This window comes from Neophocaena asiaeorientalis, unplaced genomic scaffold, assembly GCF_003031525.2.
Source record: "Neophocaena asiaeorientalis asiaeorientalis breed wild unplaced genomic scaffold, Neophocaena_asiaeorientalis_V1.1 scaffold96, whole genome shotgun sequence".
NCBI lineage: Eukaryota > Metazoa > Chordata > Mammalia > Artiodactyla > Phocoenidae > Neophocaena > Neophocaena asiaeorientalis.
Genome location: NW_020175831.1, coordinates 4,703,676 through 4,719,953, shown reverse-complemented (window position 1 = coordinate 4,719,953; position 16,278 = coordinate 4,703,676). Strand labels below are relative to the sequence as shown.

At 38.8% G+C, this 16,278-nt stretch overlaps 1 protein-coding gene across 4 annotated transcripts; it reads right to left on the bottom strand.

Annotated features, from left to right (window-relative positions):
- Positions 1–3,238: 3,238 nt before the first annotated feature.
- Positions 3,239–13,013, bottom strand: HNRNPA3 (heterogeneous nuclear ribonucleoprotein A3). Of its 4 annotated transcripts, XR_003001502.1 has the most exons (12): positions 12,874–13,013; positions 10,804–10,926; positions 10,568–10,714; positions 10,269–10,476; positions 9,843–9,932; positions 9,664–9,759; positions 9,489–9,569; positions 8,852–8,992; positions 7,852–7,974; positions 7,693–7,762; positions 4,816–4,889; positions 3,239–3,965 (listed from the first exon to the last, which is right to left on the bottom strand). XR_003001502.1 is itself a non-coding variant. In XM_024732882.1 (11 exons), the coding sequence occupies exons 1-10, from the start codon at positions 12,943–12,945 to the stop codon at positions 7,710–7,712; spliced, it is 1,134 nt and encodes a 377-aa protein (XP_024588650.1). In that variant the 5' UTR covers positions 12,946–13,013; the 3' UTR covers positions 3,239–4,889; positions 7,693–7,709. The 4 variants fall into 4 exon arrangements, 3 of the variants coding, with proteins under 3 accessions (XP_024588650.1, XP_024588649.1, XP_024588651.1); XM_024732882.1 differs by having other exon boundaries at positions 3,239–4,889; XM_024732881.1 differs by lacking the exons at positions 3,239–3,965; positions 4,816–4,889 and adding an exon at positions 5,573–7,600.
- Between the last annotated feature and the right edge of the window lie 3,265 nt (positions 13,014–16,278).

Sequence of the window (16,278 nt, the reverse complement as noted above, 5' to 3'; positions counted from 1 at the left end):
GTCCTATCAATCCATCAGGAGCAATATAGTGTACAGGTCCACAGGCCCTAGAGCCAGACTGCCTGGGCTGCTACCATTTTCCAAGAATGACCTCCAGTGAGGCAAAGCACCGAGGCTGCTTCATCTGTAAAGCAGGAATAAGTATGCAGTGAATTACTCCACAAGAAGCACTGACCCTAGCTAATAGTAAGCACGCTATAAATGAGACCTTTTTCTTCAGCCTTTTATTAGCATGCTTTTTAGTTGCAAGTGAAAGAAACTAAAAGTCAAACCAGCTTAATAAGAATTTGACTCAGCCGACTGTAAAGTTCAGGGTTGAAAACGACTTCAAGGACTATCTAGGCATTCAAATGTGGAGATTCTGTGATCTGTCCTGTGTGGTCAAGAATTCCTTCCCATAGTGGTGTTTTAGAGATCCCTGGAAGACATCACTTTTTCAACCTCAGAAGACAAAAATCTCATCTCGAATAAAGTGCCCTTAAAATTATGGGTGGGAGTGATGGCAATCTGTTAACAGCAGCCCCCATCTGGAGCACATGGAGTTAACTTGCACCTACTACTATCTACTCCCCCCCACACACAAGGAGGAAGAACACCTAGGCAGACCAGATTTCTACCATCATGAAACCAGATGCCTTCACTCACACATTCGTTAGTCAAACTTCAGAACTTTGCAAGTTGAAGATAACTGACCACAACCTTTCAGTGCCTAAAAATTACTCTTAAGTACTATACATGCTGCATTACATAGAACTAAAATTTTAAAATCTAACAAATCCTGACCCATGACTAGAAGATTTCACCTCTTGATCATGAAATGTTTATCTGACTCCTCAGATTAAACTTGGCTCTCCAACTGTTAAACTTTACTTGAACAGTTCCTAATTTTAAAATGTGTACCTATGCCTTTTACATTGAGGTACACCCTATTAGAAATCTTAACTGCATGACACTGCATTTGTTATATAAAATTCTTGCCGAGATTTTCTTGAAATCTGTGGAGTAGCTGCTCAAATGTACCTTATAATACTTCCATACCCATTCTTCTAAGTCTCAGAACATATACAAAATATTCTCATTTTTACTTTAAAGATATTTATCAGGCCAATTCCAGCTTTTTAACACTTTGAGAACTGGAAAAAAATTAAAGAACTTTAATCCTACGTGGAGGAAAAAACCTCCCATTGGTATTAACTTTGTCACCCTTCAAAATTTAGGCATCGCTTCAGCACATTTTTAGAACAGTACTCATGATTATTACCAAGAATACTATCTTTAGGGACCATGGACCTAAGAGCCAGCTTAAGCTCTTTAAACGCATTATCCCATTTAACAACCTTCACACTTACGAGAGCAGGTAATATCAGATTGCTGTTGCCAAGCATCTCAAAATACCACTTAACCATCACAACTTCTAAGTTAGAAGTCAGACACACCACTAGCCTTACCTGATACTTAAGAGTACATATTACTGAATCAAACCTGATTTTTGGTTAACTACCTTAAAAGTAACATTTAACACATATAAAAAAAACATTCTAAGAGGTGTGCTACCATCACCAAACTGCCAAGGGGAGCATGGCATAAAAAAGGAAACCCCAGACAACCTGATCAAGGTCACGAACCACCGTGTTAGTTCTGAACTTAAACTTTTCCCGATAGGCAAAATCTGGCATCTCAAACAAAATCCTGATTGCATTTTTCTGATACCTACTAAATAAGGATATTGAGTAGAAAACTGAGATTAAATCCAAATAACCTATCAGTTCTTTTGATGCAGTTTACTCAACATTTGTTGGTGGAATAGACTAAATAGACAATGTATTTTTAAAAATGAAAATTCTGTGTATTCTAATTTTCAGATATAGTTGATATGATACAATTTTTCATCTTTGTGATAAACCCTTATTAATTGTAATGGCTATACACATGGATGTAGTGAAACTTAACCATTTCTCATTAAGCTGTCCACTTCCTTATACATAACACTATCCACATTTATTACCAGTAAATTTCAGAAGTAAAATAGTACATACAGGTAAATCCGTTATTTCCTAGCTTTCAGTACCATGCCCACTTAACATCTACCAGGTGAATGCAGTTTAATGCACCCTTGCCATTATCTGATTGAAAATATATTAAGCAAAAAATGGCATGTATTACCTATTACCTTGCTCTTCCCCCAACCCTTGGTACTTTTTATTCAGTTCCAAGTTTAATTAACCTAGTGTATTTACAGGACCCCGCTTTTGCAAAACACTAATCCTCCAAAAAAATTTTAATTGCAGTTTGTAATGAGTACACGGGAGATTCCAAAGTTATCTTGTTGCCTGAGCATTTTGCGGTTTCATTTAATGTATTTTCACTCTGAGAAAATAAAGATAAACGTTATTTTACAACTCAAGCATTAAATTGGAATTATAAGGCACTTACAGCTACACAGAATACAAGCAAAATGTGTCAAAATCCTAAAATCCTCACATGGCTTCAATTCACAAAGCATTTCACGTTAACAGCTATCAATGCTATGAACCCAAATAAGTGTGGTATGAAAATTAAAAAAAAAAAAAAAAATCACATCAAAACCATACCTCACAAATTTGTCAAAATTTTTGGGGGGGTGTGCTGCCCAAAATACCTTAGTTCCCCAACTAGGGATTGAACCGGGGCTCCCTGAAGTGGAAGCACAGAATCCTAACCATTGGACTGCCAGGGAATTCCCTCAATTTGTCAAACTGACACATTATCACTTGGGTTAAACTGCATAACGATAGTTTACTACTTAATTTTATTAAAGTTTTCCCCGACCCACCTTCACACCACAAAATGCTCAATTGCCTTTCTCAAGATTAAGAAACCAAGTACCTCCAAAAACAAAAAACAGAGTACCTTCCAACATTTTGAACCCTCATTTCACCATTCTCCCAAATTACCATTCACATAATTGTCCTTACCCACAATTTTTCTCCAAAGTTAGTTCACTGACTCACCGATCACCCAAGTATCTCATGTATTCTGTCCTTTAAGAATTAAATCCTTAAGTGGCAATAAGCTTTTTCCCCACACCTACTTCTCATGTGATCTGTTTTCCACTGAATAAAATCTACATCCTTTAAATCAACTGATAATGTGAAGGCTCATGCCAAGTTTCCTGTTTTTTACTTACTGGTAAAGTACGCAATGTCCACCTATACAGCATTTAAGTCACATGAACACTGTGAAGTGACAAAACAACACACACATTTCTAAAAATATTTTAATGAAAAAGTTCTTTCTGTAAACATTTCATTATACTACAAATGAAACATTTGAATCCATTACAGACCACCTCTTAAGTCTTATAAATCAGAGTAAAACATTGAGATTTAAAAGTAATCTTGAATATTTATAGGCTAACAATCCTTACATTACCCCTGCACATTAGCATGCTTACTCACTACTTTGTGACATCAATTACTGGAATTCCAAGAGATACTGGCATTTAATTAGAAATGTTTCAAATGGTGACTTATATTTTAGAAATCTTAAAACCAAGTGTATTTCAACTGTTCAGTTCCTTAACAAACGGTCTTTGTTACCAGATAGTTTTTGTTCTTTAGGACATGAGTGTAAAATGAGCTTTTTCAGAAGAAATGTAGTGTGGGAAGCTGTAACCTATGAGTTGCTTTGACAAAATGAGTTAAGGTTTGCCTTGACCATTTTTCCCTTGTACTTCCTTCGTTTACTGGTGTTATGACTTAAGAGCATCGTATTTTTCAGAAATGACAGTGGAACTACATTTAAGTAAAATCACTTTATTTCATAAAGGAGATGGACTGCAAAAGAACAATGCCTTTAAAAAGAAAATATTTCCTATCTTAGGAAGTCTGCTTCATTAAAAACCATGTTGTAAACAAAAATTATCATTAAAAGGCTATTTACCTTATTCAACACTTCATTCTATGGTGGTGTGTAGAAATTCAGTCCTGATTTAGATAGATACAGAAAGAGACCCAACCAGTTATTTTCTGAAAATAAAATCTGTGGCAACCTAACTGCTCCTGTATATAAATAATTTGACTTACTATAATTTAGAAACTAGTTTTATTTTAACCATCTGCCCCCCCCAAAGTGTTATTTTTTTAAAAAGTGAATTAACATCAAACCTCAAATTTTAACAAGCCCTTTGGGGGCAGCAATAATAGCCCTTATGAACAACCAGCATCTGATTTGTGTAGTAATTGGGTAATATTTTAACTATTCTTTGGGAAAGCTTGTCTTAAAAAGGAGCTTTAGTGGAATTAGGCCCCCACTGCCTCTGATTAACAGATTAAACACAAAGAAACCTAAAAAAGAACCAAAAGTTTATCCTATTAGTCCAAATAATTCCCTGAAGTCGTATGTGAGAGAACTTATTTATGTATGAGGCCACTTGAACGAAGACCATTTTTATATCTGTATGATCTGACAGTTTTGAAATTTCATTCCAAGATTTTCTTTTCTCTAGAATGAGTACCGAAGCGTAATGCTTCTGTTACATGTCATGCTTATTACAAAAATTCTTTAAAAAAACCTGGTCACTCTTTCTCTTGTCAAAAATTGACTTTATCCTAAAGACACCAACAATGAATTATATATATCTGACTCAAGATGAACACTCACGGTTACTGCAGGGAAAATTTTAAAACTGTTTAAAATGTGTTCGATGTGGTTCCAAGATAAAACTTTTCAGCTGAACAATTTTGCCAATGTATCTAATAGTTTTAAAATATGTAATATAAATTTATAGGGAAACAAATGGTGTCATCAGGCTTTAGTGTAAGCTACAAACCTTACCCAGCCAGAAACCTTCGTATTTAAGATGGTAGGAAAGACATTCCTCATTTAGGCAAGTAGGGTTCTCATTCAACCTGCAAATCAAAAAAATTACTCTTACCTTGCTTTACAAAAAATTACTCTTTAATTAGTGAAAAAATTCAAATTCAAGCCTTACCTAATGCTTATTGCCCTTCCTTGCAGGTCTAAATGCTAGACCTAGTGACTGTGGCCAACTATCTCTCATTGGTGTTCCAAAAGGCGAAGAGCTCCTTCCTGCTAGACTTTCTTCGATATTTCAGTTGTAATAAGCAGATTTAACTAGCTTTTGGAAAGTTGCTCACTATCACCATAGTATCTTATGCCTTCACTTCTCTGTAGTTGAAGCTCTTGCTGCTGCCTTGTCATTCTTTATTTATGCTGACTTGTCCATACTCAAAAGGCTGCTGAAGTCCTGTCTTAGTGAGTCTCCTTTGATCCACACTGTGCTTAAAAAGCACATCTTAGGTCCTTTAAAGCTGGTTAAATCGCTCTCCTCATGGCTTAACTTTTCCACACTGTTCACAAGAACTAAGCTAATACAACTTATAAACAGGTCACATACACAGATTTCACCTGCTTATAGGTTGCAAACATCAACTTACTGACAATATTTTCACTATTAAACTAGTTCCAGAACACAGAAAGTTTGTTAACAGTACAAATTAACCTCATATGCCATTAAAGGATACTGTCAAGGTTGTGTCAAACAATTTCACAAACATAGAAACAGGAAATGTTAATCTCCCCCATTCCTTCAACCTTTATTATATGAATAAAAGAACTTGAGACAATTTAGCTTAATTTTAATAAAATGTTTCCCAAGCATTATTTTGACCAGGTACCCAGGTTTAAGTTATGAACATTGACAGTGTCCATTTATATAACCAACACTTGAAGTTGTTAAAGATTTAACCATTTTCTAATAATTAGCCTATTTTCTACACTGCTTATTCACATATGTCCATTAACAAATGGAATGTCTGTTACATTTATTGGTTTGTGAGTGTTTTCTGGAAAACTGCAGTGTCTGTGAAGACCGATTTCCATGCTGGCATTGCATGCATCCAAATATTAATGCACAGAGGCACAGAATTAGAGCAACGAGAGCATATTCAAACACTAGCACGCCCCATCCCCCCTTTTATTGCTTGTTTTGCTTAGTACTTCTTAAAACAAAAATAAGAATCTCAAATTTAACGTTCAACTACCGAAGAAATAATAACAGCAGGGCACATACTTAGGGCTCGAATGAAATTTTAAGCACTAGCTGGCGCAAAACAGTAGACATTGGTTTATATATATATATATATATATATATATGACCTTGTTATCGAAGACTCTTCTCAACCAGGGTCTTCCAAACAAATTGTAAACTCATACCAACATGACTTAGGTTCAAGCATACACATGGAAATAACAGTGTGTTCTTTGGGATTTTTAGTGAGTATAAACTCTGACTATCCAAATTTGAATTCAGGTCTTGAGGAAGTGAAAAGCTTGTTTGTACTAAGCAACTGTGCTACACTTCTACTGCAGTAATCACTTGGGATGATTATATCTAGACTATTCTTGGTTTCATCCAGTATAATGCAGAGGGTACAAACAGGAAAGCATGCCAGCCAGTTAAGGGTTCAACAATGCATGATTTTTATTCTCTTGCTCTGAGAGCTTGTATCAAAAAAATATATATTAAACCAAGGAAAATAACTGAAGATTTATGGGCCTCTTGTGCTTTAAAAAGGAAAAAAAGAAGGTAGCCACTAATTCGCTCAGATAGAGCAGGCTTAGTGGTCCTGTATTTTGAAGATTTTAAGAATGTTTCTTAAGGTAGGAGGAAACGGAAAACATTCACTATCCCTTTCCAGAATTTAAACAGAGGGCAGGAGACATTCTTTACACCCAAATAGAACTATGGCAGCAGTTCACATGTGACCAAGGTGAATGTAGAATGGAGATGTTCTAAACACAGCTAGGACTCTCAGCAAAGCTAATACACTAAAATCATATGATTACATTTTGAAAGGAAATGCACAAAAACCAAATAGGAATTTTGAGATTTTTCATTTGAAGTAAATCTTAATGCTATTAAATTCACAAATATGCTAATTTAAATACCCAATTCTATTATCTAAAACACACATTGCAAACATACATATATCTATTCTCTCCACATATCAGAGCCCATTCATTTCATGGTTTGGAAATGGGGAGAATAGATCCCCTTAAACTGCAAGTCAGCAGGTGTTTCTTTACAGTTAACTTTAGCAAAATTCATACAAAATAGTAATTAACAATGATCTTCTTTACTTGTTAACTCACAAGGAAACACCTTCAAAACTGCATTTTGTTAAAGTTTCTGTACTAAAATGTAGAAAAACTGAACTACACAAATATTGAAAAGTTAAAAATTCCTTAATTTTTTATTCCTGGTACCACTACCACAATTTACAGGGCAATATACCTGATGTAATGAAAAGAAAAAGAAAAAGACAAAGCTACAACAGATAAAAGACCTCAGGAATGTACATCTAATTGACACTACATTGCATTAATCAATAGCTGCACTTTTTGCAAACTGTGGCTATGACAGTCCTGAACAAGAAGGGTTTCCTGTTTAAGCTGCAGTAACTTTTCTGACTATGGATCATCGTTCCTTCTGTGGCAGATTTTTACAGTTCCTCTAATGCATTTGGGACGACTGTCTCAAAGTAACCTGCAGCTTTCCTGACAACTCCTCGCTCTCTCTCCTGCTAAGAACTGTAGCCTGTTGAATAATACAGGATAAAAAAATTATTACACTCAGTGAACAGTTCCACATATTCTTTATCATCATGACAAAAATTTAAAGATACCTACCCTTTCCTTCTGAGTTTTTAGAACCTTCTGCTACCATATCCACCACTTCCACCACCAGATCCATAACCACCTGGTAACATACAAAGATTTTAAAGAAACACATGAGTTTTTAATTTAAAAGGCTATGAAAAATTTTTATAGGAAAAAAAAATTATTTACCACCATAGGGACTTCCCGAGCTTCTTCCACCAAAACTGCCCCCCTTCATGGGTCCATAATTTGATTGCTGTTGTCCACTATAATTTCCAAAATCATTATAGCTCCCACCACCACCATAGTTACCTGAAATTACAAAGATTTTATTTGTGGCTGACCTACACAATTATTTTCCTATTTTAATATATGTACTCGTTATCTTTTGACAATCGTGGCAGCATGTGCTCTGACACTTACACACAACGCTTTGAAAAGAGATTTTACAGAGCTACCAAACTCTTTTCACTACAGAGGCCCACTAGCAGGCCTCAAACATAGGCAGGAGAGGAAAAACAAAGAGTGAAAGCTGGCTCAAAAGACTATGTATTTAGACAGCTACCGTATTTTGTTTATATTAGATGTTACACCCTAGCACATTCTCTCCTTCATACCACTAAATAGCATCAAAATTGTGTTTGATTCACCGTAATTCTGATACCGTTTAACTTTTAAATCAATGACAAAAAAGCATTTCAAGTTCACTGTTAAGAAAAACCTGTTGTTGATACATCAATACAGTTCAACAAAACTCAGTGCATTCATAACAAAGTTCTTTATAGCATTGTGGAATGATGCAGAGCTGCTTAAGAGTCTGCAACACACCTGACATATTAAGACTCAAAGTATTTTTGTCACCTAGACTCCAGATGACACCCAATTCAACATGTCTGCACATTCAATTTACAGTTCCCATCTATGCAGCTTAAAAGTACCTAGAGTTACCTAAAATTCAGGCAACAAACATTACCGATAAATGTCCATTTCAATACAAAAATAAGAGTTGAATACACTTTGCCAATTTACTAAATTGCCAGCAAAATAAGAACCGTTTAATTTCCCACCATTTGAGTATTTTCTATTATAAAACATCAAATTTGACCAAATGCTGTTTTAACATGTTTTTAAACACCTGTAAGAAACTATAAAAACTACTGAATATTCAAAACAAGTGAAAGTCTACCACCTCCAAAATTTCCTCCTTCATTGTAACCATCATATCCTCCACCACCGCCACCATATCCACCACCTTGGTTTCCATATCCTGGTCCACCACCACCATAGCCTCCTCTACTACTGTAACCAGGACCACCGCCATAGTTACCACCTAGAACAACAAATTGGGTTGTCAGACAAAAACATAAATGTACAGAGGGTCAAGTTATTGAATGCTAGTTTACCGTACTTTTAAGCCCCCAGAAAACAGGTCAATAAAATTGATTTAACACTCTAAAGCCTGGTAATACCTGGCTAATAGAACAGCAAGAATCTGGGCTAGGAACAATTAAGATGAATGCTTAAATTTTTGATATTAAAAAATTGCCTCAATTTTTAAAAATCTCACTAAGGAAAATAGTGAACAGTCTCCTCTGAGACCTATAATTCCACCTCAACTGCTAGTACAATAAACCTTATCAGCCAAAAAGAACTAGGTAATGTTCCATCTTTAGGGCTTTAAGGTCTACTTTTCCATGATATTAGTTTAAAAGCACACTTTAATGGTCAAGCCACACAAGTTTTAAATTAGGAAAATGTAAACAAACACTTTCATTCTTAATAAAGTATAGAAACAAAATCAAAATATCAAACATTAAAAAACATACCGTCGCCTCCAAATCCATTATATCCACCATCACCTCCTCCATAACTACCTCTGCTGCCACCACCTCCACCACCATACCCTCCTGAAAAAAAGCAAAGTGTGAATTAAACGAATATATTCAATTTACCAATAACACTTAGGTAGACATGTTCTTAGAAATAAGGTAACTGTCCTACCTCTTCCACCAAAGTTTCCACCACGGCCAAAGTTACCTCCACCACCTCCAAAGTTTCCTCCACGACCCATAAAGTTGCCAGATCCACCTCCACGACCTTCAAAACAGGCAGGAAAGTTCTTTAAGAACCTTACAAACATTACTCATCTCTATTTTGTATGTATATATGGTACTACTCACCTCTTTGTGATCCAGCAGATTGCATTTCTTGTTTAGAAAGGGCCTTTTTCACTTCACAATTATGCCCATTAATAGTGTGGTATTTCTGAACTAAATTTTGTTTAATCAAACAAACAAACAAAAGTTATTTGATGTTTGGAAAAGCACACATAAATGATATCCTTTATCACTATATAACTTATTAAAACATCAAAAAGGTAGTGACTTTGAGTAGTGATAAGGGAGTGTTCTGGGATGTTAGTAACATTTATTTCTTGATCCAGATGCTGGTTACACACGTATAGTCACTTCATGAAAACTAAACCATACACTTTATATGCTATTATTATGCACAATACAAAAGTTATAAGCAATTTAGCAAGTTTAGTAAAGAGCTAAGAAGCCATTTCTGCTTTCTCATTCAAGTTCTGAGAAACTGCTACTTACCAACAATTTTATCAACTGTATCATGATCATCAAAAGTTACAAAAGCAAATCCTCTCTTTTTTCCACTCTGCCTGTCTTCCATAACTATGGTTTCAATCTTGCCATACTTTTCAAAGTAGTCTCTCAAATTATATTCTTCTGTATCTTCTTTAATACCACCAACAAAAATTTTCTTCACTGTTAGATGGGCACCAGGCTTTACAGAATCCTACAAATAAAAAATATGTAAGTTAAAAAAAAAACCCTCAAAAATTCTGCAACAATTTCACATGTCACAAAACATGGTATTATTAAAATACCTCTCTAGAAACAGCTCTCTTTGGTTCCACTACACGCCCATCAACCTTGTGTGGTCGAGCACACATTGCTGCATCCACCTCTTCAACACAAGAATAAGTAACAAAACCAAAGCCCCTGGAACGTTTTGTTTGGGGGTCTCTCATCACCTACAAAACAAAAATTTTAAAGCACTGAAACACACCTAAACAGGTCCTCTGCCCTCTTTCAAGAACTTTTTGTTCCCTTAATAACTTACCACACAATCTGTAAGTGTGCCCCATTTCTCAAAATGTTCTCTTAAGCTATCATCTGTAGTTTCAAAGCTCAGACCACCAATAAACAGTTTTCTCAACTGTTCTGGTTCCTTTGGATCATGACCCTGAGAAAACAAACCAATATACTTTAATTATTTCGTTTAGTAGGTAAATGCAAAGATGCACAAGCCTTTTAATCTCCTACAAATAAACTTTTAACATCAAATTCCTGTACCATTAACACTTTCTCCAGTTAAAAACTGGAGTAGGATCACACACATCAGCTGATTAAAGGGACCAAGAAAACCTATAACCAGACTTTGAAATACCAACATCACTTAAAAATTAAATTGAAGACCAAGATAATTCCAGAATCAAAAGTCCCGAAATTTTGAGCTACAACTACAAGCGTCTGGGGACAGATTATTTTAGAAGTGGCTACTGAGAAACCAGTTTCTAAGAAACCAGAAGTGTTGTAAATGCAGTGTTTCATCTATGCCATTTCTTCTCTCGTCTTCCCTCCTGAGTCTACACCCCCAAAAGCATATAATTATAAACCACAAGACTGTGAACTACAACTTAAGAATGGAGAAATTCACCACTTTCAAGCAAATAAAAAGGTGAAAATAAGAGTTTCTCAATGAAAGGCTAAACCAGCATTTCCACCCCCCCCCCCAAAAAAACTATGGAAAAAACCAGCCACGTAAAAATTTTCTATTTGCATTTGTACCACGTGCCAAAAATGTTTTCAAAACCAACATTTTACTGGGTCACAAAAAGGGCAGTTTGGACTTACGTTAGGTATACTGTCTGACAAGGAACACAGTAAAAAAGAAATTGAGATTTAAAAAAAATTAAGATATGGCCTGAACTGTTTTACAATTTAACTAGTTCTTTAACAAATCACTTAACTACCACTTAATACATATATGCATTAAGACAACTTTCATCCGAAGTCCTTAAATAGAGGCACTCACATTTACATTCTAAGATCTTCCTGTGTCTTCTAAAAGTAGAGACATTAAGGCATTTAATATGAAAAGACTGTCACATGCCACGAAAAAATGTTAAATGATTACTAGCCTAAAGCGTTTATTCACTTAGTCTCATCTTTTCAAGTCCCGATTAAATACATCTAATTAATACACAAAGTTGAAAGAAACAATAACCCACATGAAATTATCCCAAACAAATGAAAAATTCGACTCTGGTTGCAGTCCTCTGAAACAAAATTACAAGAAAGTACAACCTGAGCCGACCCATCAGAATAGGAAAAACGAAGGTGAAAAAATTTCAACTTTCTATTTTACATCCACACTCTATGAGATGGGGCACTTCACCCACATGGAACGAAGCTACGTAAGGACTTTAGCAAAAACGGCAGATCAAGAAGTACTTTATAACAACAAAATTAAAAAAAAATTATTTTCAACCGAGTGCTCCGAGGAACAGAACGGGACGTAAAATTCTCCTTAGCGATCTTTAAGGCCTGGAAACGCGTTGGGAGAACATCACTGAAAGCACTAGGCCCCAAGCTTCGAGGCCGTTTGCGGCATTCTCTGCTGGGCCGCCTCCTCCCTCTTCCTTCCAATCCCACGCTCTCTCTCCCCGCGGCGGAGCCAGGCGGCGGCCATTGCGTGCCAATGCGCCATTTCGTAACGCGGCAGCGGATCAATGTCAATGTGGCCGCCGCCCGCCTGCTCGCTCGCCCGGATGTGCCTGCTCGTCCCCTCCCCTCCCCCACCGCCTCCTCCCAACTGCTCCCGCCGAGGCCCGCCATGCCGCCCTCGGCCTCGAATGGGAGGCCGCGCGGCCGGCGGGCCAGCTCCCCTCCCGAGGTTTCCCCAGCCACACCGCGCCTCCGAGGAACCACTTGTGCAGCCCAAGGAGACAGCAAGGCTGGCGAGAAGCCCCAAGGAAGCCTCCGAGGCCCGCTCCCCTCCCCCTCCCGCCGCCCGTCTCAACGCAGAGCGCGGGAGGGCCGACCCAGTCCACCCGGCCTCCCCACTCCCACCGAGCCCGGCCCCCCTTGCCGGCCACTACCCAGCAACCCCCCGCTCTCCCCCTAATACCTCCTCCCCCCGGCGGCGACGGCGACGGCCGGAGTCGGGCTGGGGGCGGCCGGGCGGCGGTTTTACCTCCATTTTGAGACCGGACTCGCCTCTTCCAACTCGAGTTCAATATGGGACCGAGAGGAAGAGGCGGGGCTAGCCGTCACGTGACGCGCTTTTCGCGCGCCGCCGGCCTAATGGGGGAGGGGCGAGTTGGGAAGGGGCGTGGCCAGCTGGGCGCGAAGAGGGACTGGACGAGCGGGTTGGTTGGCAGAGGACGGGGGCGTGGCAGGCCCCGGGAGCGCGCGCGCCTCGCTAACTTCCAGTGCGGCACCGCCCTTGCCGCCGTTCGCGCCCGTGCGGCTGCAAGGACGTCAGCTAGGTTTTCGCCAATGGTCGGTGCCCACGTCGGGAGAATGCCTCGTGACCGCGCGTCACCGGAGAAAAAGGCCTGTTTCCCTTTCTTCTCGCGCTTCTTTCCCCTCCCCCATGTGGGCCTTTCGGTCTCCATTATCGAATTCATTTCATTCAAGCGCCTGAGTAAAACCACATTCCCTTCTTGTACTTTAGGGTTGTAAGAAAGCCCTCTCGGCCCCTCGGCGTCTCCTCGCACGTTTCCAAATGGCAGGGCCTGGTGTCCGTGACTGGGATGCCCACTGTGAGGGCCCGCACTGAAAATCCCTGACACTGACATATGTGAATCATGGGCATCTTGGAAAGGCCTCAAAACGTGGTTGAAACACTGAAATTTCACCCTTAATGAGCTGAGGCAAGACTGGTCGAGGTCAGTTAATTAGGTACTCACTGATATCTCAAGAAATCTGTCGGCACTATTTTCTTACACTTATAGTTACTGTGGAAGGAGCCGAAGGAACTGTTCTCGTGGACTGGATTTAAGGAATGATTTACAAGATTGCTAGAAGGAAGACCACCAGATATACTCCCTATTCTCGAGTGATTTTTACCTAATTATTTTCACTTGTGAAGTAAAACAAGATCAAAGAGTTGATCTAATTCTTTCTTGGCCTCCCAAGTGACTTTAAGTCATTTGACCTTACTGAGCTTTAGTTTTAGAATTTTTTTTTAATGAAAATGGGGATAAGATTTGGTGATCTTCAACACCTATGACAGCTGTAAGGTAATAATCTGTGGATCCGTATAGAAGCAAAGGTGCTGGTAAAAGTGACCACAGTTGACAGGTCTCCCTACCATGCTAAGAAATGCCCTATATTTTAATGTAGCATTCCATACAAGCATCTCGTTTAGAATTGATCAGGCCCTCCCTTGGAAAGATTAGAAATCTAATCAGTTATATTCTAAGTTGTTTGAAAAGCAGGTTGTTAACCAGTGGGGAATGGTCAGCTCAGAGTTTGGGGAAGAAAATGAGCACAAAGAATAACAGTTTGTTGATGTTTATCTAGCATTGCCCAAGTGGAACAGTGTTTGATTTGGGAGACACGAACAAAAGGTACTCTGTTCTGGGGCAGAAACCAGTCACCAGGCCTTACTGTATCTTGGATGAAAACAACCCTCCAAGCAAAGTAACCCTCCTCTGGTTGCTCTGATTCTATTATCAGAAGCAAATTATTACATATTCTGCTTATCAGGTACTCCTGATAGCCAACAATAGTACTTGAGATATTGGGAAAATTTCTACTCTTAGTGTCTCGTTAGTATGTAAAAGCTTTGTGAGTTTGATTACTATGAAATAGTCTTGAATAACTTGGTCACTTCTGAGTATGTAGAAAAACGTGACGTTAAAGACCTTAGGGAGATGGTATTCAAACCAAGGTACCTATGAGAAACTGCAAGAAAACTGATCACTTGACTTCACTTTAGTGCATGTTTGTCTAGGTGTTTTCTAACCAAGTTATTTCTAATCAATAACTTCTGTTATTCTTTCTTTGAATTGTATGAAGTTTTCATATTAATTTGAGAAATGGTGGGGGATGGGATACTAAGTACTTCCATCCAGGAACACATTATGTCAGTCCATTTGTTCAAGTCTTTTGTCCTACAGTAAAATGTGGATTCCTCCCAGATATGTTGTTCACACAGATTCTGTAGTTTTTAGACGTTAGCTATTTTTTATGCTTTTGTCTAAGCCTTTCTCCAGCTCCGGGGCCACATGGTATCTCGTACAAATATCCCTGTTGGAGTTCTTGACCCTGTTGGACACAGACTTGAACCTTGGCTGTTTTCTATCCTTGTAACCCTGGCTGTTTTTGAAATGTGAGGGACAGAGAGTATATGGGGTAGGGAGCAGAGGACAAGGGTCCTAGGGTGGGATGGGGTGGCAGACTGATTTTATGAATAATCTATATCAGGGCCTCTCAACTTCTTTCCCATCACAACACATAGAGAAAATGCTAATTTAAAAAAAATAAATTTATTTTATGTATTTAGTTTTGGCTGCGTTGGGTCTATGTTGCTGTGCACGGGCTTTCTCTAGTTGCAGCGAGCAGGGGCTACTCTTCGTTGCGGTGCGCGTGCTTCTCATTGCAGTGGCTTCTCTTGTTGCCAAGCACGGGCTCTAGGTACGCGGGCTTCAGTAGTTGCGGCGCATGAGCTCAGTAGTTGTGGCTCGCAGGCTCTAGAGCACAGGCTCAGTAGCTGTGACGCACAGGCTTAGCTGCTCCGCGGCATGTCGGATCTTCGCGGACCAGGGATTGAACCCGTGTCCCCTGCATTAGCAGGTGGATTCTTAACCACTTTACCACCAGGGGAGTCCTAGAAAATGCTAATTTTTGTACAGCACACTAGGTTACATAAAAGAAGAGATTTAGAGGCATCTAAATGATGGTAAAAAAAAATTATCACATTTTCTTTAAATTAAATAATTATGATAAAGTAAAATACAGTGTATTAGGGAAGATATTAAAAATTGAATTTGGATAAAACTTTCAAATAAAAATTTTCCACATTTTTTAATAATCGAATTGAATTTGTTCCTGTGAATATACTTTGATATTAGATTTTATATTTTATTCAGTTTCTGATCTAGACTTTTTTTTTTTGTTTTGCGGTACGGGGGCCTCTCACTGTTGTGGCCTCTCCCGTTGCGGAGCACAGGCTCCGGATGCGCAGGCTCAGTGGCCATGGCTCATGGGCCCAGCCGCTCCGCGGCATGTGGGATCTTCCCGGACTGGGGCATGAACCCGTGTCACCTGCATCGGCAGGCGGACTCTTAACCACTGTGCCACCAGGGAAGCCCATGATCTAGACTTTTTAATGATAAACTCATATTCTGAATAGTAATTATCAGTGAGGGACTCTGATCACCTAAGAGTCAGAGTGGGTGATAAAATATTTAAAACCATTTTATACAACCGTTCAAAATGTACAATTGGGGGCTTCCCTGGTGGCGCAGTGGTTGAGAGTCCCCCTGCCGATGCAGGGGACACAGGTTCGTGCCCCGGTCCGGGA